Source organism: Bufo bufo, chromosome 10, assembly GCF_905171765.1.
Source record: "Bufo bufo chromosome 10, aBufBuf1.1, whole genome shotgun sequence".
Taxonomy (NCBI): domain Eukaryota; kingdom Metazoa; phylum Chordata; class Amphibia; order Anura; family Bufonidae; genus Bufo; species Bufo bufo.
In genome coordinates this window covers 145,393,847-145,419,240 of record NC_053398.1, presented here as the reverse complement: position 1 = coordinate 145,419,240, position 25,394 = coordinate 145,393,847, and the positions used below count along the sequence as shown (strand labels likewise).

The following is a 25,394-nucleotide window of genomic DNA, read 5'->3' as shown; positions in this document are numbered from 1 at the left end:
TTTAAGGACATTACATAAAAGTTGGATCAGCCTGTAGTGTGTTTTTCTACTTTAATTTTGAGTGTGACTACAAATCCAGACCTCCATGGGTTGAAAAATGTGATTTCCATTTTTTTATTTTTGTGTGATTTTGTTGTCAGCGCATTCAACTATGTAAAGAACAAAGTATTTCAGAAGAATATTTAATTAATTCAGATCTAGGATGTGTTATTTTTGTGTTCCCTTTATTTTTTTGAGCAGTGTATATACTATTACTATATAGGGGGACCTGGCACTGGTTACGGCGGAAATGTGGTCTACTGCCATGGAGCCCCCCGACGCTGAATGAGTCCCTCTCTATTTCTGCAGAAGAGATGTCACGATTGCGGCAATGTGAAGATAATACGTGAGAAGCAAGACCTCTCCGCCTTTAATCAGATCATAGAAAACACGTCAGCAGAAGACGACATCCCAATAAAGGAGGAGCCCCTCATACAAAAGCAGACCCCCACCCATACAGGAGAAGCCCCTCATGGAAAAGAGACCGCCATACAGGAGAAGCCCCTCATAGAAAAGAGACCCCCATACAGGAAAAGCCCCTCATGCAAAAGAGACCCCCATACAGGATAAGCCCCTCATGCAAAAGAGACCCCCATACAGGATAAGCCCCTCATGCAAAAGAGACCCCACCATACATGAGAAGCCCCCATACATGAGAAGCCCCTCATACAGGAGAGGCCCCACCATACAGGAGAGGCCCCTCATACAAAAGGATCCCCCCATAGAGGAGAGGCCCCTCATACAAAAGGGTCCCCCCATACAGGAGAGGCCCCTCATACAAAAGAGACCCCACCATACAGGAGAAGCCCCTCATACAAAAGGATCCCCCCATACAGGAGAGGCCCCTCATACAAAAGAGACCCCACCATACAGGAGAAGCCCCTCATGCAAAAGGATCCCCCCATACAGGAGAAGCCCCTCATGGAAAAGAGACCCCCATATAGGAGAAGCCCCTCATGCAAAAGAGACCCCCAGGAGAAGCCCCTCATACAAAAGCCCCCCTCCCAGAGGTGAAGCCCACTCCCCTTCTGTCTTCGCTGTGGATCCTCAATGGCCATGTCACCAGATCCGATCCGATCCAGCCAATCACAGTGAAGCCCCAGTGTTGGGGTGCTGTCCTATGTGACCCCTTGTGCTCAGGAGCCTCGACCCAGTGCAGTCCCTGTGAAGACCCCAGGCAGGGCCCGATACCCGCCCCTGGAGGGGAGTCACTGCCCCAGGCGCCGCTCCACTATGTCGCCGGCTCGCTGGTGTCTGACTTCCAGGTGCTTGTTCTGAACCCGCTCGAAGTGCTGCAGCAGCTCCGCATAGTCGATCCTCTCACAGTCCGATTTTGGGGAGCTCAGGGGTTCAGCATTCCTGTGGGAAGAAAAAGGTGAGACCCCAGATCTATTAACCGCACCATCTGAAGGGAGAAGCCCACCCTGTGAGCCCAAGGACTTACCCTGATCTCATTAGCTGGGGGTTGGGGACGCACTGCAGCCGGTGTGACAGCAGCTGGAAGGCGCTGCTCTGGGGCAGGAGCATCAGGAGGCCGTAGAGCGCGCGGATCAGGTACGGGTGACTCTCCACATCCAGGAGCTGCAGCCGCAGGTCTAGAGGGGGCAGACAGGTCAGAGGGCACCGTCACAGACTAAAACTGTGATGTGATCACCCCCACGGCTGGACATTCACTGCCTTATCCCCCCCATGACTGTACATGCCCCCACCCCGCTGACTGCCCCTATTGCCCCAACTGCACACTCCCCCTCCCCCTCTGACTATACATCCCCCATGTGACGCTCTATCCTGACCTGACTTGCTCTCCCCCGTGGAGTGTCTCATCACTTCTGCTCTATTTCCCGCCTAGCGCTGCGGGTGCTGTGTACGTGGCGAGCGGCGGACGCACTCACATGTGAAGATCGGGCATTCTATCAGCTGTACCAACTTGTCCACTTCAGTCAGGAAATCCACCGTAACCTCCAGGTCTCCGCTGCGGGGAAGGGGGTTAAGGAACAAGAACCTGGTAGTGGAAGCAGCCGCCCAGTGAGAGAGAGCGTCGGCGGCCGCCCAGTGACAGAGAGCGTCGGCGGCCGCCCAGTGACAGAGAGCGTCGGCGGCCGCCCAGTGACAGAGAGCGTCGGCGGCCGCCCAGTGACAGAGAGCGTCGGCGGCCGCCCAGTGACAGAGAGCGTCGGCGGCCGCCCAGTGACAGAGAGCGTCGGCGGCCGCCCAGTGACAGAGAGCGTCGGCGGCCGCCCAGTGACAGAGAGCGTCGGCGGCCGCCCAGTGACAGAGAGCGTCGGCGGCCGCCCAGTGACAGAGAGCTTCGGCAGGTACAGAGAGTGTCGGCAGCCACCCAGGTACAGAGAGCGTCGGCAGCCACCCAGGTACAGAGAGCGTCGGCAGCCACCCAGGTACAGAGAGCGTTGGCGGCCGCCCAGTGACAGAGAGCGTCGGCAGCCACCCAGTGACAGAGAAGGATACAACTTTTGGATGAGGTGATAGGCATGCCGGTAGTTCTGGGTGAGGAAACACAGCGACACGGTGGCCACGGGACTGTGGCACCAGGAGCGGTAGAGGCAGCAGAACAGCTCGCAGCTCTCCTGGAGAAACAAACGTCAGTACCCCGACCCCCCAGTGTCATACATATAACTGCACATGCTGGCCAGGGAGGGAAGTGGAGGAGCATGCGTGCAGGGGCGCATGCAGGGGCGTCGCATACCAGGCAGACGTACACGTACCGGCGTTTGCAGGTCTTTGAGTTGACTCCGCAGCTGGAAGAGCTCAGAGGAGGTCAGTAGGATGCTGTTCAGATTTTGGACCATTGTAGACGCAAATTTCAGATCCTCCTCTCGCAGCAAGATGTCCGCCATGGAGTGGAAGATGTTCTCAGCGTTCAGGAGAAGACACAGCTGCCTGCGGGGAAGAACCAAAAACTGTGGAAACAATCCCCCAGGACCGCACCTCACACTAATACTAGTCCTCAGGACCCCCAAGGCCATACCCCCATTAAGACCAGCCCCAAAACCCCACACACATCAAGCCCAACCCCAAGACCAATCTCTTTTAAAACCAGGCCCCCCACAAGACCAGTCCCTAGGACTCCCCAACACCATACCCACCAGGACCCCTTCCCCCAAGACCATGATGGTGCAGGACAACGTACAGCCCTCGCCTTTTTAGGTAGTCAGCCTACATGGTCGCCTGGTGGGGGGGGGGGGGCATAGTACAGCGTACAACTACTCCTACCGGACACAGCAGGATAAGAGCCACTGTAACCAGTGAGACCCCAGATTATCTCGGTGTCCCCACCCCGCGTGGTTACCTGATGATAAACGCGCCCCTCATCTCCAGGAGCTTCCTCTCGCTGCTGAACCTCTTCAGTAGATTTACCATGAAGCGGTGGAAATACGAGTTCATGGTGGGCGTCGAGGGCGAGCTCTCCACACCCCGGGTACCTGGCGGGAAAATGAACAGCGATGACATCATAAAGTCACATGTAATGCCCCCACCAGACGGCGCCACCTGGTGACATCACATCTTCTGCACATAGCAGCAACCAATCAAAATGCAGTGTGGAACATGAACGCTGCCACCTCATTGGCTGCTCTGATTTACATCAGCTTATGTTCATACAACCCTGATCTCTGCTATGTACTATGGGCCCCGGTGCTAATCTCTGCTGAGTATTATGGGCCCCGGTGCTAATCTCTGCTGAGTATTATGGGCCCCCGGTACTGATCTCTGCTGTGTATTATGGGCCCCCGGTACTGATCTCTGCTGTGTATTATGGGCCCCCGGTACTGATCTCTGCTGTGTATTATGGGCCCCCGGTACTGATCTCTGCTGTGTATTATGGGCCCCCGGTACTGATCTCTGCTGTGTATTATGGGCCCCCGGTACTGATCTCTGCTGTGTATTATGGGCCCCCGGTACTGATCTCTGCTGTGTATTATGGGCCCCCAGTACTGATCTCTGCTGTGTATTATGGGCCCCTGGTACTGATCTCTGTTGTGTATTATGGGCCCCCAGTACTGATCTCTGCTGTGTATTATGGGCCCCCAGTACTGATCTCTGCTGTGTATTATGGGCCCCCAGTACTGATCTCTGATGTGTATTATGGGCCCCCGGTGCTGATCTCTGCTCTGTATTATGGGCCCCCGGTGCTGATCTCTGCTCTGTATTATGGGCCCCCGGGGCTGATCTCTGCTGTGTATTATGGGGCCCCAGTACTGATCTCTGCTGTGTATTATGGGCCCCCGGTACTGATCTCTGCTGTGTATTATGGGCCCCCGATGCTGTTCTCTGCTGTTTATTATGGGCCCCCGATGCTGATCTCTGCTGTGTATTATGGGCCCCCGGTGCTGATCTCTGCTGTGTATTATGGGCCCCCGGTGCTGATCTCTGCTGTGTATTATGGGGCCCCAGTACTGATCTCTGCTGTGTATTATGGGCCCCCGGTGCTGATCTCTGCTGTGTATTATGGGCCCCCAGTGCTGATCTCTGCTGTGTATTATGGGGCCCCAGTACTGATCTCTGCTGTGTATTATGGGCCCCCGATGCTGATCTCTGCTGTGTATTATGGGCCCCAGTGCTGATCTCTGCTGGGGCCCCTGTGTGTTATAATTAGGTGTCTGTGAAGCCCCCCACAGTGCAGCCGCCCATGCTCACCACAACTGCCGGGCAGCGCCCCTCGGGCCGGGGATGGCACCTGCAGCTTGATCTGTCCGGCCGCCGGCTCCTCGTTGGTTGCGTCGCTCTGTCCGGCCGGAGAGGAGGCGATTTCTGCCAGAACCTCCAGATCCTTCAGGATGACCTGCAGACAGGAGCCACCATCACAGCACAGAGGGTCTCATGACAGCGGGGGGTGGGGGCACCTTGGCAGGTTACACGGCGCGGGCGCTGCGCTTCTAGACGGGTGGATAATTTTATGCATTTTCCACACAGAAAGAAAACGTAAGAAAGAATCGCGAGCACCCCAAAACGACACGTTCCACACGGGACCCCCATACTGCCCCTGTCTCCGACCACAATAAAGGGTTAAACGGGCACAGATGACAGGACGTGGGGGTGGAGAGAGCGGCGGCGCCTCCATTAACATTCAGGACGCAGCATACAGCCTGGTGCAATGCTCTGCAGAACAACCCAGCCTCCTGTTACCATGGAAACAAGCACGGCCGCCTGCAGCTCCACCAGACAAGGGGGGAGCAGGCTTCGACTCCATTAACTCCTTCCAGCCCAGGCATCACACTGCGTTCATCTCCAGACATAGGGGTAACGCCCCATATATAGAGCCCCGCTCACTGCGCTACACGACGACACAACACACGTGACCCCCACCAGCACAGCTCTGACACACTGGACCAAACCCTGCAGCTCTGCGCACTGGAAACAAGCAGGTCAGCAACTGACAGCAAGCAGAGATCTCACATTTACAGAAATCACTTTAAACCGTCCGTAAAGATCGAGAGCAAAAATCAAATAAATGAGGGTGCGCTTCAGCTGAACCATACACAACGTGCTACGCAGGCCCCAGGGGGCGGAGCATGACACAAGCATTCGTAGGAATCCTGCTCCCCCCTCAGGCAGGCACTGGTATAACACACTGTGTACAGCGCAGAGACTACTCACCTCATCAGACTCATCAGACAAGGTCTTCAGCAAGATGGGAAACAGGAGGTCAGTGTGACGGAACATCTGCAGCAAGAGAGTGACACGGGTCAGCGACTGCAGGACGCCCCCTATAGGGTCTATACCCCCCCCTGTACAAGGGAAGTGTACACAGGAAGCCCCCTATAGGGTCTATACCCCCCCACACTGTACACGGGAAGAGTATACAGGAAGCCCCCTATAGGGTCTATACCCCCCCACTGTACAAGGGAAGAGTATACAGGAAGCCCCCTATAGGGTCTATACCTCCCACACTGTACACGGGAAGAGTATACAGGAAGCCCCCTATAGGGTCTATACCCCCCCACTGTACAAGGGAAGTGTACACAGGAAGCCCCCTATAGGGTCTATACCCCCCCACACTGTACACGGGAAGAGTATACAGGAAGCCCCCTATAGGGTCTATACCCCCCCACACTGTACAAGGGAAGTGTACACAGGAAGCCCCCTATAGGGTCTATACCCCCCCCACACTGTACACGGGAAGAGTATACAGGAAGCCCCCTATAGGGTCTATACCCCCCCCCCACACTGTACAAGGGAAGAGTATACAGGAAGCCCCCTATAGGGTCTATACCCCCCCCTGTACAAGGGAAGAGTACACAGGAAGCCCCCTATAGGGTCTATACCCCCCACACTGTACACGGGAAGAGTATACAGGAAGCCCCCTATAGGGTCTATACCCCCCCTGTACAAGGGAAGTGTACACAGGAAGCCCCCTATAGGGTCTATACCCCCCCACACTGTACACGGGAAGAGTATACAGGAAGCCCCCTATAGGGTCTATACCCCCCACACTGTACACGGGAAGAGTATACAGGAAGCCCCCTATAGGGTCTATACCCCCCCCCCCCCCCCGTACAAGGGAAGTGTACACAGGAAGCCCCCTATAGGGTCTATACCCCCCCACTGTACAAGGGAAGAGTATACAGGAAGCCCCCTATAGGGTCTATACCCCCCTGTACAAGGGAAGTGTACACAGGAAGCCCCCTATAGGGTCTATACCCCCCCACACTGTACACGGGAAGAGTATACAGGAAGCCCCCTATAGGGTCTATACCCCCCCCCCCACACTGTACAAGGGAAGAGTATACAGGAAGCCCCCTATAGGGTCTATACCCCCCACTGTACAAGGGAAGAGTATACAGGAAGCCCCCTATAGGGTCTATACCTCCCACACACTGTATAAGGGAAGAGTATACAGGACGCCCCCTATAGGGTCTATACCTCCCACACACTGTACAAGGGAAGAGAATACAGGAAGCTCCCTATAGGGTCTATACCCCCCCCACACTGTACAAGGGAAGAGTATACAGGAAGCCCCCTATAGGGTCTATACCCCCCCACTGCACAAGGGAAGAGTATACAGGCAGCCCCCTATAGGGTCTATACCCCCACACACTGTACAAGGGAAGAGTATACAGGAAGCCCCCTATAGGGTCTACACCTCCCACACACTGTATAAGGGAAGAGTATACAGGACGCCCCCTATAGGGTCTATACCCCCCACACACTGTACAAGGGAAGAGTTTACAGGAAGCCCCCTATAGGGTCTATACCCCCCCACACTGTACAAGTGAAGAGTATACAGGACGCCCCCTATAGGGTCTATACCCTCACACACTGTATAAGGGAAGAGTATACAGGACGCCCCCTATAGGGTCTATACCCCCCACACACTGTACAAGGGACGAGTATACAGGAAGCCCCCTATAGGGTCTATACCCCCCCACACTGTACAAGGGAAGAGTATACAGGAAGCCCCCTATAGGGTCTATACCCCCACACACTGTACAAGGGAAGAGTTTACAGGAAGCCCCCTATAGGGTCTATACCCCCACACACTGTACAAGGGAAGAGTATACAGGACGCCCCCTATAGGGTCTATACCCCCCCCCCCCACTGTACAAGGGAAGAGTATACAGGAAGCCCCCTATAAGGTCTATACCCCCACACACTGTACAAAGGAAGAGTTTACAGGAAGCCCCCTATAGGGTCTATACCCCCCACACTGTACAAGGGAAGAGTATACAGAACGCCCCCTATAGGGGCTATACCCCTCATACACTGTATAAGGGAAGAGTATACAGGACGCCCCCTATAGGGTCTACACCCCCCACACACTGTACAAGGGAAGAGTATACAGGAAGCCCCCTATAGGGTCTATACCCCCCCACACTGTACAAGGGAAGAGTATACAGGAAGCCCCCTATAGGGTATATACCCCCCACACTGTACAAGGGAAGAGTATGCAGGAAGCCCCCTATAGGGTCTATACCCCCCCACACTGTACAAGTGAAGAGTATACAGGACGCCCCCTATAGGGTCTATACCCTCACACACTGTATAAGGGAAGAGTATACAGGACGCCCCCTATAGGGTCTATACCCCCCACACACTGTACAAGGGAAGAGTATACAGGAAGCCCCCTATAGGGTCTATACCCCCCCACACTGTACAAGGGAAGAGTATACAGGAAGCCCCCTATAGGGTATATACCCCCCACACTGTACAAGGGAAGAGTATGCAGGAAGCCCCCTATAGGGTCTATACCCCCCCCCCCCCCACACTGTACAAGTGAAGAGTATACAGGACGCCCCCTATAGGGTCTATACCCTCACACACTGTACAAGTGAAGAGTATACAGGACGCCCCCTATAGGGTATATACCCCCCACACTGTATAAGGGAAGAGTATACAGGAAGCCCCCTATAGGGGCTATACCCCCCCACACACTGTACAAGGGAAGAGTATACAGGACGCCCCCTATAGGGTCTATACCCCCCCCCCCCACACTGTACAAGTGAAGAGTATACAGGACGCCCCCTATAGGGTCTATACCCTCACACACTGTACAAGTGAAGAGTATACAGGACGCCCCCTATAGGGTATATACCCCCCACACTGTATAAGGGAAGAGTATACAGGAAGCCCCCTATAGGGGCTATACCCCCCCCACACACTGTACAAGGGAAGAGTATACAGGCAGCCCCCTATAGGGTCTATACCCCCACACACTGTATGAGGGAAGAGTATACAGGATGCCCCCTATAGGGTCTATACCCCCCCCCACACTGTACAAGGGAAGAGTATACAGGACGCCCCCTATAGGGTCTATACCCCCCACACTGTACAAGGGAAGAGTATACAGGACGCCCCTATAGGGTCTATACCCCCGCACACACTGTATAAGGGAAGAGTATACAGGACGCCCCCTATAGGGTCTATACCCCCCCCCCCCCACACTGTACAAGGGAAGAGTATACAGGACGCCCCCTATAGGGTCTATACCCCCCCCCCCCACACTGTACAAGGGAAGAGTATACAGGAAGCCCCCTATAGGGTCTATACCCCCACACACTGTATAAGGGAAGAGTATACAGGACGCCCCCTATAGGGTCTATACCCCCCCACACTGTATAAGGGAAGAGTATACAGGACGCCCCCTATAGGGTCTATACCCCCCCACACTGTACAAGGGAAGAGTATACAGGACGCCCCCTATAGGGTCTATACCCCCCCCACACTGTACAAGGGAAGAGTATACAGGACGCCCCCTATAGGGTCTATACCCCCCACACTGTACAAGTGAAGAGTATACAGGACGCCCCCTATAGGGTCTATACCCCCCCCCCCCCACACTGTACAAGGGAAGAGTATACAGGATGCCCCCTATAGGGTCTATACCCCCACACACTGTATAAGGGAAGAGTATACAGGACGCCCCCTATAGGGTCTATACCCCCACACACTGTACAAGGGAAGAGTATACAGGACGCCCCCTATAGGGTCTATACCCCCCACACTGTACAAGGGAAGAGTATACAGGAAGCCCCCTATAGGGTCTATACCCCCACACACTGTATAAGGGAAGAGTATACAGGAAGCCCCCTATAGGGTCTATACCCCACCTCCAGGATGTACAGGGGAGGACTATGCAGCGGGCAGCAATAGCTCATATATGTATATAGGCTCTATGGCACAGATCTGTATAAGACCATATATGGCCCCCCTTGTGGATGTATAGGGGGCTGGCTCCACGCTGGGGTGCGCACCTTGCGGGGGGTCTTGATGTACAGGTGATACAGCCACTTCAGCACACAGATTCGGGTCATCATCCCGGTGCAGGGCTCGTGGAGGTACCGGTCCAGCACCTGAACTATTCCATCCAGATTCAGGGTGACGGCGGCGGCCGGGGAGCTGCGGGCCACAAAATAACGGAGAGTGAGGCGTACAGTACAGAGGGGCGACAGGTGCTGGTCATGTGACCCGGCCTCATCGCTGCTGCTCCGGCTCCTCAGGGGTTAACAGCTACAGGCCGCCCAGCAGTGGCTTCTCAAGCTCACAGCGCCATTGTCATGGTAATGCCGGATGATGAGTGCAGGAATCCTACAGTCATCTCCTAAACATCCGCTCCAGCACTTAAAGGGCCAGCGCACACTCCTGCAAAGCTTCATCTCTTCGGCTAAATTCTTACATACTTTTGGGGTCATTTATTAATACCGCCATTTTAGACGCCGGTCTTAATATCCCGTATAGCTGGCGGAGAATTGTAGGGGCGCCGGCCTCTCCATAACTTTTTCGGATCCACCGCCGCTTCTCAATGTAAGAGCTTCTGAGCGGTCTTATATTTAGACCATTTTCTAGAAAGTGATGAATGAGACGGGCTGCCCCCCCCCCCCCCACACATTTTTTGGACCTGGCCTGAATGGGGAAAAGTCCCAGTTTGTGGTGCAAAGACTATTGCTGGTTAATAAATGACCCCCTTTGTGCTTCAGCCATTTTATAAATCTCTGCTTACAGTCAGTAAAGAGAAACAATCTTATTTACACATGTATAGATCTAAGACTTCTCACAGCTGAGGGTTTGTTACAATGTGTCCGCTCTAGGACAATAGAGTCCACCCTGGCCAGGGCATTCTGTTGCAGTCTATCGTGGACCTGTCCCGGGGAGCTAGCACTCGAATCAAACGGTTACACTTGCACTGCAGAAAGCGTCCACCTGAATTTTACACAGAACAGCTGAGGGTTTGCTACCATTGTTTCCAGTCTAGACAAAATCCTATAAAGTATCAGCCAGGATACTGACACATTGTAACAATCCCTCAGCAGTATCAGCAGGATTAGGACAGGTCTTCAGCCTCTGAATATATGAATGTTCCCATTCACTGACTGTAAGCAGAGATCGTGATAATGATGTGAAAATAAAGAACACCACATTATACAGAGATGAAGACAGCAATGTCCCTCCACTCCCATGCTTTACACTGCAGCACTGTCCATCCTCCAGGGAACAGGGTGGGGCGACAGGGGGGAGGAACAGGGGGGGCCAGGCACGATAAGAGGGATCCCCCCACTCCATGTTAAGGACACATGCATGCTCGGCTGAGCCCAGTGCGCCTGTGTCTAAAGGGTCAGGAGAACTAGTTGTCACTTGAACAAGGATTTGGCTGACGGCTATTGAAGGTGTGTCCACCCCCTCTGTGGCTCCGCCTCTCCCAGGGTGTGATAGTGACCCCCCCACTCAGTGAAGTCACTTGTGGTATGAACCTCTCACCTTCTGGGAGCAACCGCGCTGATGCTGTCCACAGCGGAGTCATTGTCGGTATCGGGAGATCCTGCAAAGAAACAAGACGATTAGATGAGGAGACCACAGAAAGAGCGGCAATCAGCCACGTCTCCAGAGGTGTAACACAGCCATCAGCCACGTCTCCAGAGGTGTAACACAGCCATGTCTCCAGAGGTGTAACACAGCCATCAGCCACGTCTCCAGAGGTGTAACACAGCCATTAGCCACGTCTCCAGAGGTGTAACACAGCCATCAGCCACGTCTCCAGAGGTGTAACACAGCCATCAGCCACGTTTCCAGAGATGCAACAGCCATCAGCCACGTCTCCAGAGGTGTAAAACAGCCATCAGCCACGTCTCCAGAGGTGTAACACAGCCATCAGCCACGTCTCCAGAGGTGTAACACAGCCACGTCTCCAGAGGTGTAACACAGCCACCAGCCACGTCTCCAGAGGTGTAACACAGCCATCAGCCAAGTCTCCAGAGGTGTAACACAGCCACCAGCCACGTCTCCAGAGGTGTAACACAGCCACCAGCCACGTCTCCAGAGGTGTAACACAGCCACCAGCCATGTCTCCAGAGGTGTAACACAGCCATCAGCCACGTCTCCAGAGGTGTAACACAGCCATGTCTCCAGAGGTGTAACACAGCCATCAGCCACGTCTCCAGAGGTGTAACACAGCCATCAGCCACGTCTCCAGAGGTGTAACACAGCCATCAGCCACGTCTCCAGAGATGCAACAGCCATCAGCCACGTCTCCAGAGGTGTAAAACAGCCATCAGCCACGTCTCCAGAGGTGTAACACAGCCATCAGCCACGTCTCCAGAGGTGTAACACAGCCACCAGCCACGTCTCCAGAGATGCAACAGCCATCAGCCACGTCTCCAGAGGTGTAAAACAGCCATCAGCCATGTCTCCAGAGGTGTAACACAGCCATAAGCCACGTCTCCAGAGATGTAACACAGCCATCAGCCACGTCTCCAGAGATGTAACACAGCCATCAGCCACGTCTCCAGAGATGTAACACAGCCATCAGCCACGTCTCCAGAGGTGTAACACAGCCATCAGCCACGTCTCAAGAAGGAACACAGCCATCAACCACGTCTCAAGAAGTAACACAGCCAGCCACGTCTCCAGAGGTGTAACAGCCATCAGCCACATCTACAGAGATGTAACACAGCCATCAGCCACGTCTCCAGAGGTGTAACACAGCCATCAGCCACGTCTCCAGAGGTGTAACACAGCCATCAGCCACGTCTCCACAGGTGTAACACAGCCATCAGCCACGTCTCCACAGGTGTAACACAGCCACCAGCCACGTCTCCACAGGTGTAACACAGCCATTAGCCACGTCTCCACAGGTGTAACACAGCCATCAGCCACATTTACAGAGATGCAACAGCCATCAGCCACGTCTCCATTCCAGTAAAGCTGCAATGGCCGGGCATCAAAGCTGAGTGCCCATGTGGCAGGAGAAAGTTCTCCCACTGAACCACCAATGCTGTGTGCACCCAGACGGTGCCAAGAACACATCTGGAATAGACGTGTGCGCAGCCACCACTGCCTAATATCAGATGGGGTGCCACATTAACCTTACATCTATAGGAGAGTCTCACCACGGTCAGTAGCGTCTTGATATGATGGCGGCTCCTCCTGACTTGGTATCTGACTTGTGTCATCACTCTCATCATCCTCTGGGGTCACCAGCTTCATTAGGCACAGATTACAGACGTTGGCCACCTCCTTAATACCTAGCGTTACAAGATGTAAGGAGGACAGGGGAGCACATGTGAAGATGGAGGTGCCGCAGCAGCAGCTCCCCATAAAGGATACTCTTCTTCCGGTCATCATATGACAGACAGGGCAGGACTGCGGTCAGGATCCCGGAGGAGTATGGAAGCATTACCCTGCCGGCCAGCTGCAGGAACTCCCGCATCCAGGACATGGCGGTCAGCTGTATGAGGTCATCTGTCAGTAACATCCACATAGTAAGCGGAGACGTCAGTGCCGCTGCTCTGCCAGCGCAGGCGATGCTGGGCACTTACCTGACGACTGGCAGTGGATCACCAGGATATTGGCCATCTCCGCAAACTTCACACTGTCCGGCATCTTCTTTATCTCCTTCAGGAACTCACCCAGAGACACCTCGCACCTGCAGGAACACAGCAGCACTTTATCAGGCACTACTACTCCCAGTCTCTAGCGAGCAGGCCTGCAGCTCTCTCACGTGACCCTCTGCCCCAAATGTGCCACAGGGGCACAACAAGCAGCGTTTGCACCGCATGGAATGGAAGGGGGCTTCAATCTACAGCATCCCCAAGGGTCCCGTGCACACTCACATCTTCCGGATCTCTTTACTGTTATCTCCAAGTATCTGGAAAAGACCGTCCAGAATCTCCGGCAGATACTCCAGCAGATTAATGTCAGGAACATTCTCCAGAACCAGGATCTGAGACAGAAAGAGGGTCCGATCACAATCTGCGGGAGAATTCCCACTACTGCCAGGATCCACTCACCTCCATCGGATCCCACTACTACCAGGATCCACTCCCCACATCAGATCCCACTACTGCAGGGATCCATTCACCCCCATCAGATTTCTACTACTACCAGGATGCACCCAACCCCATCAGATCCCACTACTACCAGGATACACTCCCCACATCAGATCCCACCACTACCGGGATACACCCACCCCTATCAGAGCCCAATACCGCCAAGATCCATTCACCCCCATCAGATCCCACTACTACCAGGAACTACTCACCTCCATCAGATTTTTACTGCTGCCAGGATGCAATCACCTCCATTAGATCCCACCACTGCTGGAGTTCACTCATCCCATCAGACCCATAAGTGGAGGGATCAACTTTCCCATTAGTGCTAGGATCTAATCAACCACAGCCCAGATCCCACTACTGAAAGAATCAACTCACTCCCATCAGATCCCACTACTGCCAGCGTCCAGTCATCCCATCAGATCCCACGACTGCCAGTCATCCCATTAGATCCCACTACTGCCAGTCATCCCATCAGATCCCACTACTGCTGGGATCCACTCTCCCACTACGGCCAGGATCCAGTCACCCACATTCCATTATGGGAACTTTGGATCTATTGAGATTACGAAGAAATGGTCAGTGTTGCGGAGAGGAGGCGCTCACCCAGGAGATGATGAACTGCCGGGCGTACTGGTTGTTGGAGTAGATCCTCTCCCGCAGAAGTGGAACAAAACCAATGAGGTCAAACTTGCTGCTTTCCGTGACAATATCCTGAAAGAGGGAAACGAACATCATAGGCAATCTAACAGGACTACAAGCCTCATCATGCACAGGACCAGTGTGAGGGATGAGAATCCATTTTGTATAAACATGTCCTCCATCTTGTACATATGTGGAAAAAATTAATGAGAGAGTTATGTTCCTTCTGAGTTTCGGGATGCGCTGCTAACGAATACTAACTTTGAGATAAGATGCTCCAGAAACTTTTTAATTATTAAAATTCTGTTAGTATGGTGCGGAACTGTTGCCTTTTATGCATAACCAATCAAATCATTAGTTTCGCTTTCCACCCCCTTGGTGGTGGGCCAGATTTGTCTGTGATTATCTGTAGTGTTATAAAAATGTATGTTAGTATGGAATAAAGGCGAGAGAGAGTCTGATTCAGCAGTGTGTCTGTGTCAGATCTCCGAGCGCTCATAAAGAAAACTTCGACCCCGACAATCATAGAGGTGGGGGTTTTTCCCCAACAAAACTTGGCGCCTCACGTGGGGCTCGACTAAAGGACACTTCATTGATCTCCCGACAACTTGAAAAATCCGGACCGGGACGGACAGATATCTTACATCATATCTGTGCCTCCCTGATCGGTTGTCTGGCTCGAGGGATTGTTGAAGGAACGTACGTATAAAGTCCTTTTACAGTCAAGTCCATACTGATGAAGAACCTTGAAAGTTGAAAATACCTCTGACTGTTGGGTTTAGTTTCTGATCTGGCTTTAGGAGTCACGGTTTACGTCTTGTTTGTTCTTTACTGTGTTTGGAAAATTGCAGAACATACAAAATTCACAGACGTCTGAATTTTGTTACTTTCTATAGTTGTTCTGGTAAAGTTGAAGAGCAATGGGGAATAATTTCAGTATAAACGAAGGTTGTAAGACAGGCAAAACATTGGTGAAGGAAACAGGAGGTAAAGAGGGTCTGAAGAATGTGGACCGAGTGTTGGAGAAGGCAGGGATGAAGTATGGGAATCTTAACCCTAGGAGTACCAGTATGGTGGCACCCTGATTGACGGAGGAAGCTAGTCTGGGAAAGATTCAGAAGGACGCATTGTGGTTGGATAAAGGATCGTGGATGTGAAGAAGTGGTTGATATATGGATAAAAAGTAGCTCGTGAGGTTGGAACTCAGAAACAGAAAGGCAGAACCATTCCTGGTCGACACCGGGGCGGCCAAAACAGTAGTGGACCAGAGTTTCTTGCAGCCTCATCAGTTAACCCCTTGTTATGTACCGGCTGTGGGATTTACAGGGGAAACAGTTTTTGTCCTAAAGTGGGGAAAATTGGCTTCTACCTCACAGTTTTATTTTTGCCTTCCTCTGGATCAACTTGCAGGATGACAGGCCGAACTGGATGGACAGATGTCTTTTTTCAGCCTTTTGTACTATGTTACTATGTCCGCGAATCTGAGCCAGTTAAACTAAAGATAAAAGACAGTGCGGTTCTTACCCAATTGTTAGTTAAAGAGGACCTTTCACCGATTCTTACCCTATGAACTAACTATACAGACATGTGGAGCGGCGCTCGGGGATCTCACTGCACTTTACTATTATCCCCGGGCGCCGCTCCGTTCTTCCGCTATGTCCTCCGGTATCTCCGTTCCCTAAGTTATGGTAGGCGGAGTCTGCCCTTGTTCTTCTGTAGCGCTGGCCAATCGCATTGCATAGCTCACAGCCTGGGAGAAAATAACCTCCCAGGCTGTGAGCTCTGCGCTGCGATTGGCCAGCGCTAGGGCAGACTCCGCCTACTATAACTTAGGGACTGGAATCTCCGCCTACTATAACTTAGTGAGCGGAGATACCGGAGGGCATAGCGGCAGAACGGAGCGGCGCCCGGGGATAATAGTTAGTGCAGGGAGATCCCCGGGCGCCGCTCCACATGTCTGTATAGTTAGTTCATAGTGTAATAATAGGTGAAAGGTCCTCTTTAAAGAAAACCTGGCAGAACCTCTTTTAGGGACTGATGTTTTGCAAGCTCTGGGAGCCCACATACACTTTTACCCCGATGGCACTACCCGTGTAGATTTTGGGGCCCCAGAGAAAGTATTATGTCCCTTAATAGCGACATTAGCGCTGACTGAACCGTCAGAATTAACCCTTGTAGACCAGACTGTTCTTGAGGTGGTACCGAAGGATTTATGGGCAACATCAGAAACAGACATAGGGGTCACTGTGCATCTTAAGCCAGGATGTCGGCCCCCTCGAGTGAAGCAGCGCCCCCTCAGTCATGCCCAGGAGATAGCAGTGGCCAGTCAAACTGATGCTTTTCTCCAGGCCGGTGTATTGATAAAAACAGTAGCTCCCACTGTTCCCAATAAAGAAGAAACCAGTTACAGGATGGTTCATGATCTTAGAGAAGTTAACAAGGTGACTCCAATAGTGCCGAACCCACAACCTTACGGTCACAAGTTCCATCCACTGCCACGTGTTTCACAGTGATAGACCTGACAAATGCTTTCTTTAGTGTCCCGCTGCATCCTGACTGTCAGTATCTGTTTGCCTTTACATTTACGGGTAACCAGTATATACTTGGACCGTCCTGCCTCAGGGAGCTCAGAACTCCCCGACCCTGTATACACAGGCTCTGCAATCTGTCTCTACAGACCGGGCACCGCCTGGCTCAGTGCTCCTGTTACAACACGTGGATGATTTGCTCCTGTGTGCTGAAGACAACGAGACTTGCTGTGGGGCGACTATATCTCTTTTACCTTTCCTGCATCCGAACGGGTGTAAAGTCTCAAAGCAGAAGCTGCAGTTTAGTAAAGACAAGGCTGTATTTCTAGGACACTGCCTCTCCCATGGAGCTCGCCACCTGACCCCAGAAAGAAAGGATACAAGTGTCCAAAGGAGCACAAAGCCTACGCGTGTTTTTGGGGCCGGTGTCATACTGTCCCCCCTGGATTAGGCATGCCTCCATGTTAATTGCAGCCTCTGTATGATCGTCTGTCATCTCACCCATTTCACCTGACAGAAGAGGCAGTGAATAATTTCCATACATTAACGGTGTGCATAACTTCGGCCCCGGCCCTGGGTATCCCAAAATATTACGAGTAATTTAACCGGTTCTGTTCAGAAATGCAGGGTCATAGCACGGATGTACTGACTCAGAAACATGGTGACCGCCAGCGGCCAGTTGCGTACTCTTCAGCCAGATCAGATCCTGTCGTCAGAGGCGCCCTCTCCTCTGTCAGGGCGGTAGCGGCAGTGCATGCAATGATAGAAAAAGCCTCTGACATTGTGATAGACTACCCGGTGACTGTACAAACACCCCATGACATACAGGGCATATAAACACAGGTTCAACCTCAGCATATTTCTATGGCCAGGCAGCTCAGACTCCAGTGTGCACTCCTCATGCTTCTAACATTTCCTTCACGAGGTGTACTACTCTGAATCCTGCTACTTTGTTACCAATTACAGATTCAGAAATGGGGGAAGGGGGCATAGAAGGTACGGGCAGCCTCCTAAATGACATGATGGAACATGACCCCCATGACTGTGTACAATTAATGCAACAAGAAACATCAGGAGTCAATCATGTCCATGAAAACCCCCTTAATAACGCTGATGTTGAGTATTTTGTAGATGGGAGAGGACGGCCGGTTCCACACTGGATATGCAGTGGTCACACAGCATGAGGTAGGGATAGCTGAACCACGGCCACCTCACATGTCAGTGCAAGAGGCGCAGCTGAAGGCACTCACTGAGGCGTGGACATTGGCCAAGGGGAAGAAGGTGAACATCTACACGGACTCAAGGTATGCTTTTGGTATTGCATATGACTATGGACCCATATGGCGGGCTACAGACTTTCTAACATCAGCAGGCCAGCCAATTAAAAATAAAGACTCTGGGTGTGGTGAGGGAGCTCTGTCCACTTGACCCTGCATCCACCACCATCCTGTCAGGAAACTGCCCTATACTGCCACAAATCCCTCATTTTGGAAGGCTTTAACCTGCCAGCTGCGATTTGACCCTACCTGGAGCTCTCTAGGTGCCGGTGAACCGGAGATGTGATCGGGGCCTAGTTAACAGGCGGCGCCCGGATCTAACACACAGGCCGGGACATAGATTTTACATACCTCCCAGCGAATAACTACAGGGAGAGGTAAAGACCGGAGCTTCCCTGGATGGGATCCCGCTGCAAATAAGAAGCCTGCGCAGTGTGGAGTGAGAGTCCCGTTGTGCCGAACGTTAGCAGCGCGTGGCAGAGCCGTCTGAAGTACGGCGCCATCTTAACAGGGAGCATCTCCGGTGGAGGATTAGAGACCTACTCTGCATTGATCGGAGCTGAGGCCCTCTGAGGTGAAAGGAAGCCTGCTGTTCATTGCCCCTCAGGCTTTGCATATTGAAGGTACTGTGTCTTTTCAATTCATACTAGAGGACCCAGCGCCATTAAAGGTGAAGTGCCACTAGCACATAAAGCATCTGGTCTCCCCAGTTAACTCTGGATCGATTTACTGTGAGGACTGAGTCCTAATGTTTTCAAATGTCCCTCCTTTTACCTGTTGAGAGGGGGTCTATCTATCCTACGTATTAGAGCCATAGGCTCAATGTTTTCAGATCATTAATTATGATCTATCCTGTCTGGACACCTTTATAGCATATGTGAGGAAATGCTGCACGCAAAGGCATAGCATCTTTAAGTGATTTCTCCAGCTTCTAAAGGACTTAAACCACCTATCTTGCAATGGTTAAATACGGCCAACCTGTTTCTAGGGATGCTAACATGCCTCAGAAAACTCCGCATGGCAAAGGCAATATAGAGAAATTTATTACAAAAGCGTCTGCAAATGCTGAAACATCTGCTCATGTGAATCAACCTTTATCCTTAAGTGACACAATGCAGGATGAACCACAAGCTGCAGCACAGACGGATCTCCCTTTATCAAGGGACTTTTTTCAGCAAACCCTTACCAATGCTCTGTCGCCTCTAGCACAGAATTTACAAGAAATTAAACAAGACCTACGCCATATTGGTCACCGTGTGGATAGTTTAGAGGACACCACAGCAGAACTCTGCAATCATTCCAGAGAAGTTGCCACTCATTTTCAAACATGTCAAGATCATCTGAACCAGATATACATCCAAATGGAGGACCAAGATAATCGTAATAGGCGCAATAATTTAAGAATCCGTGGCCTTCCTGAAACGTATACTGCAGAATCTCTACTTTCAACGGTGAAACAGATTGCCATATCTTTATTAGGAGACCACTACCCCCTCTCCATTGAAATTGAGAGAGCACACAGAGCACTAAGACCAAGACCTAACCCTAATGATCCCCCCAGGGACATTATTTGTAGATTTCTGGACTTCAGAGTCAAGGAAGATATGCTGGGGAAGGCTAGGGTATCCCCCTCTTGGTCTTTTGAAGATCACCAACTTGTGCTATTCCAAGACCTTGCCCCTATAACTCTGCACAAAAGGAAACAACTGAAACCTCTCACAGATTTGCTGCGAAATAGGAAAATATTATACCGCTGGATGTTCCCGTTTGGACTCTCTACCACGGTGGCGGGGAAAAGATTCTCTATCCGTCGATATGAGGACCTTACGGAACTTTTATCAGCACTGGGAGACCCCATGATCTCCATTGAAGATTGGTGCAGTGTCCAAAATCTACAGGCTTTTCCAGTAATACCAGCCCCGATCCCGTGGTCCACTGCACAAGCTGGCAGGCATGGGAAAAGTAATAAAAGAAAGAATGATCGGTTGTCCCCTAAACAACCCGATGAGGAGATAACATGAATATTTTCTAATATAAAAATTTTCTTATGATGTGGGAACTCTCATGTATCCTAAACTGGGACATCTACGTCCTTCTATTCTATATTCGATCTTTCATTAACCCTTACATAAACTGCCTAATATTCCTTCTTTTCTGTCTATAAAGTGAGCTGGAATGGATAACACTTCTACTGTTGTAGTTGCTATGCCAAATCTATTATCTTTTCTGAATACTCTAACCTCAAAATCACTCATGGTTCTTATAAACTAAGGTGATCCTGTCAGGATCTTTCTGTTTAATTTGAAAACCTTTGCGCTCCTGAAAACTCATGGGCGCTTTCCTTTGGTTTTTGTACCAATATAGGCATGTTTGCCTAGTTTCACTTTGTGATCTCGTTAACTTCTGTTGTTTCTTCCAGAATCAATGTGATCCCGAATCTGCTGTGTCCGTCTCGCCGTCTGAAATCCGCCGTTCTCTCCAGTTTAACGCTAAGTACTCACTTGTCCCCACAAACCCACAATGGTACTACACCTAATGTCTATAAATGTAAAGGGGCTAAATTCCCCCTACAAGCGCTCTGCACTGTGGAATGATGCGAATAAGACTAAGTGTGATATAGTGCTAGCTCAAGAAACTCATTTGCTGACCAAAGATGTTGGTAAGTGTTCAAATAGGCACTACCCGCATCTTTATTTTGCATCAGCAGAAGCTAAAAAAGCTGGGGTTCTTATAGGAGTTAGGCGTTCGGTCCAATTTAAAGCACATCAAACTATTATTGATCAGGCGGGACGATATATTATTCTCCTTTGCTCTATCAATCATGCTGAATACACCATAGCTAATGTCTATGTACCTAATTCTCACCAAATTTCTTTCCTTACGAGGTTCTTTAAGAAGTTGCTGAATTTTGCCAGGGGTTCCATCATTCTAGGAGGGGATTTTAACCTGCCCATTGATCCTTTGATGGATTGTTCCAAGAAAACGGGGGGTCATCGGCCTGCGTTGGGTAAGCTTCTCAAAACTACTCCCCTACATGATATATGGAGGTACCAACATGCGACAGAAAGGGATTATACCTTTATGTCCCAGGTTCATATCTCCCAATCTAGAATCGACTATTTCCTTATTTCCAAAGACCTTCTTCATAAAACCACTCACACAGCAATAGGTAATATCACATGGTCTGATCACGCTCCAATCCACCTACACATCTCAGATAATTATCCTAATCCTAACCCACCGCTTTGGCGCCTTAACTCATTTTTGCTGAGGGATGAGAATCGGCACCAAATATTCTCTAAAGCTTTGGACGAATATTTTGTTCTTAATGACACGCCAGATATTAGTGTCTCCACATTATGGTGCGCCCATAAAAGTTTCATGAGAGGCCTTTTCATTCAGACTGCGTCCAAACTTAAAAAGCAAAGAGATAAACGGATGCAAGATATTTTAGCTCAAATAGTGGAGGCAGAAATGCGATTTAAGGAGACACCTACAGATACACTATCAGCCCAAATCACAGACTTGCGCTTTCAATTACGCTCTCTCTTGCTTTGCAAATTTGAAAAGGCCCTAACCAGGTCAAAGGCAAAATGGTATCACTTGGGAGATAGAGCCGGAGCTATGCTAGCCCGCAGGCTGAAAAAAAGGGAAGTAGCCTCCCGTATAGACTCAATGAAGCAAAATAATGGAAAGATGACTACACACCCGATTGATATTGCGGATGCGTTTGCGGATTACTATAGTTCCCTTTATAATTTGAAAAATGACGATGGCACCCCACAACCTACCTCACATACCATACAGAATTTCTTAAAATCAGTATCTCTCCCAAGTATTGCCTCCCAAGATTTGGAATTACTCAATGCCCCCTTTTCAGAACGAGAAGTAGATATAGCTATTAAATCATTAAAACTGCACAAAGCTCCAGGCCCAGATGGCTTTTCGGGGGACTATTATAAATCCTTTAAAGTAAACCTGTTACCATACATTACGCGGCTTTTTAATACATTTCTGCTTCCGGGTGCTATACCCAAAGAGATGTTATGTGCTATTATCACAACAATCCCTAAACCAGGGAAACCTCATGATACTCCAGCAAATTTCCGACCCATATCTTTATTAAATAATGACTTAAAATTATTCTCTAAACTACTGGCCCTAAGGTTACAGCCCCTTCTTCCTAAATTAGTGTCCACTGACCAAGTTGGTTTCATCCCTGGCCGCCAATGTAGGGATGGAACTCGTAGAGTAATTGATCTGCTCCAAATAGCGGATTCCTCCAGTGCACCCACAATATTTATATCGCTTGACGCTGAAAAAGCTTTCGATAGGGTGCACTGGGGGTTTCTGACGGAGGTGTTAAATCATTTTGGGTTCCGGGGACCTATTCTATTGGCTATCTTAAATCTATATTCTCTGCCATCAGCTCGAGTTTTAGCATCTGGCTTTTATTCCAAAAGCTTTGATATAACGAACGGTACCAGACAAGGCTGCCCGTTGTCACCGTTGGTTTTTGCGCTAGTGATGGAGCCCCTGGCAGAAAGAATCCGCTTGGACCCAGGTATTTTAGGTATACATGTGGGTAATACATCACACAAAATAGGATTATACGCAGATGATGTCCTGTTATCACTTATGAACCCAGAGATATCTCTCCCAAACGTTATGGAAGTCTTAAATGAATATGCTCAAGCCTCCTTCTATAAACTTAATGTTACAAAATCGCATATTCTCCCATTTGCGATCCAAGAACCTCTCAAAAGGGAAATTCTGGCGAGGGCTCCATTTCAGTGGGCAGAGGATGGCATAGTTTACCTGGGCATACTATTAACACCTCGTATACAAAATTTGGTGAGAAGCAATCTCGACTCCCTGAGAAAAGAATTACTAACAGACTATGCCGAGTATTCTAAACTGTTTATGTCATGGCTGGCCAGAATTAATGCGGTCAAAATGATGATTCTTCCTAAGATCCTCTATAAACTTAGATGTATTCCTCATCATTCCACAAAAAATATTAAAAATATTGCAGTCGGACCTTATAAAATTTATATGGGGTAACAAAGCACCTAGGGTGGACCGTCGAGCCCTATACCCAAAACTGAGAGAAGGGGGCCTTGGAGTCCCGGACCTCATTCGTTATTATAAGGCGAACCTCATTGAGCAGACTAAAGAGTGGTGGGCGCCTTCCTCGCTACAGAGATGGCATGAATTAGAATCCACCTACACAAAACTGGGTTCTCTCCCAGGCTTTCTTGCCGCCCTTTCCCTAGAAGCGCCTAAATCTACACCCCCTCTCTTGACTATGCAAGCGGCAGTTTGGACCTGGTCCAATTATATAGAGAAAGGGTTGCTTTTCACACCTAAGAGATCTGAGATCCTACTGGTTGCGCTTACATATGGGGTCCCTGATCTCTCCTTAGATAAATGGGAGAAGGCAGGTATCACACGTCTGGATCAGTTGTATGAAGGTGATACTATGAAAACATTTGAGACCTTACATCAGAATTATGGTATACCTAACACTTGTTTTTATCAGTACCTACAAGTTAGGCATATGCTGCACAGAACGAGACTTCCCACTATTTCAATGAATGAAACGACCCCTTTTGGTAAATACTTTACTGGTACGACAGGTCAGGGGAAAGGCCTTGCTACTGCATATCATGCACTTGACCCTACTTTAGAAACAAAGCTTAACTTTATGGTGAAATGGGAAGAAGAATTTGAAAGCTCTTGGTCGGTCGGGGAGTGGAGGGATGCTTTCCACTGGACGATAGCTACTGCCAAATGTATTAATCACATTGAACAAAATAGGAAAATACAACTTAGATGGTACTTGACGCCGGCCCGCATAGCACACATGGATCCTGAATATAGTGCAAACTGCTGGAGGAATTGTGGGGAAAAGGGAAGCTTATCACATATGTGGTGGTCATGCCCTATTATTCTCCCTTTTTGGAGGAAGATTTTTGACCTTATCTCGACAGTGGCGGGCTTCCAGATCCCCCTCGACCCTCCATTAGCTGTGTTATCCATCGGAATAGGAGATTTACCTCACTCCCATAGACCGGTTATGATGGGCATTCTCTCAGCTGCAAGGAAGCTTATTGCAACCTCATGGAAGCTGCCCATTACTCCTCAGGTGCCTGATGTGATCTCACTAGTTAACCAGTATATGCAACATGAATATATATATGCAGATTCTTACTCTGAACGCTTAAGGGCTCACAAAAGATGGGAATTGTGGAGCTCATGCCCGTTTGCAGTTAAGATTCACTCTGTAGCTCTGTAGAGACTGATACTGTGGTATACATACATAGCGGGAGAGAGCGGTGGATGGAGGACGGTGGATGGATTACGGTATAGGGTAAGCATATATAGCGGTACACTAAAGTATAGAATAAAATATATCTTAGAAATGGATCACAAGTTCTGGATTCAATCTATTAGTCTTGTTCTTGAATTGACTATGTTACAATTTGTTGTATATGTCATCAATATGCTTAACATATATTAAGTGATAGTTGCTGGATTATACAAGTGACATTTATTAGCTGGTATTCTTTTGTTGGCTTAAATATGTAACATCACAATATAAATGTCAAAGTTGTACTTGCAAATCTTAACATTGTTCTGGCTTATGCAAATGACATATTTACTGTTTGATTTTCTTATGTTGAAAAATCAATAAAAATTGAAAGTTTTAAAAAAAAAATAAAGACTCTGTACTTGAACTTATAGACTCTCTGTTATTACCAGAGGGTGTTGGTATTATTAAGGTAAAGGCTCATACAAGATGTACCACGGTGGAAGAAGAAGGCAATGATCGTGCAGACAAGGCAGCCAAACAAGCTGCACTCCAGCCACTAAATGCTGACGCCATCCCGGTGAGAGCCTCGATACCTGAGGACATTACTGTAAGTACATTTCAAAGAATGCTCAAACAAGCCCCTCCTGAGGAAGAAGAACTTTGGGCAAAACAAGAGGCCAAACCTGATGAACATGGAATTTGGAAAATCAAGGACACAATTTGTCTACCGTGCCCTCTATACCCAGCTATGGCTCAAGAGGCCCACGGGCCACACTCACCTAGGTGACTTTCAAAGAACCTATTGATATGTCTT

At 50.0% G+C, this 25,394-nt stretch overlaps 1 protein-coding gene across 3 annotated transcripts in view; it reads right to left on the bottom strand.

Moving 5' to 3' along the window:
* Positions 1-373: 373 nt before the first annotated feature.
* The window catches only part of VAC14 (VAC14 component of PIKFYVE complex), a 30,638-nt gene continuing 5,617 nt past the window's right edge, over positions 374-25,394 (bottom strand). The window contains exons 5-20 of one of the 3 annotated variants that reach the window (XR_005774568.1): positions 14,424-14,531; positions 13,599-13,708; positions 13,305-13,411; positions 13,093-13,227; positions 12,876-13,010; positions 11,248-11,308; positions 9,747-9,891; positions 5,653-5,718; positions 4,693-4,837; positions 3,347-3,479; positions 2,763-2,937; positions 2,506-2,624; positions 1,932-2,011; positions 1,484-1,634; positions 724-1,398; positions 374-648 (exon numbers count right to left, since the gene is read on the bottom strand). Coding sequence is in view for 1 of the 3 variants with exons in the window: in XM_040410018.1 (XP_040265952.1) it covers positions 1,248-1,398; positions 1,484-1,634; positions 1,932-2,011; positions 2,506-2,624; positions 2,763-2,937; positions 3,347-3,479; positions 4,693-4,837; positions 5,653-5,718; positions 9,747-9,891; positions 11,248-11,308; positions 12,876-13,010; positions 13,093-13,227; positions 13,305-13,411; positions 13,599-13,708; positions 14,424-14,531 (1,821 nt within the window). In the remaining 2 variants the exon portion in view is untranslated. Of the gene's footprint in view, positions 1,399-1,483; positions 1,635-1,931; positions 2,012-2,505; positions 2,625-2,762; positions 2,938-3,346; positions 3,480-4,692; positions 4,838-5,652; positions 5,719-9,746; positions 9,892-11,247; positions 11,309-12,875; positions 13,011-13,092; positions 13,228-13,304; positions 13,412-13,598; positions 13,709-14,423; positions 14,532-25,394 lie in introns of all 3 variants that reach the window. The other 2 variants (XR_005774569.1, XM_040410018.1) reach the window with 2 other exon arrangements.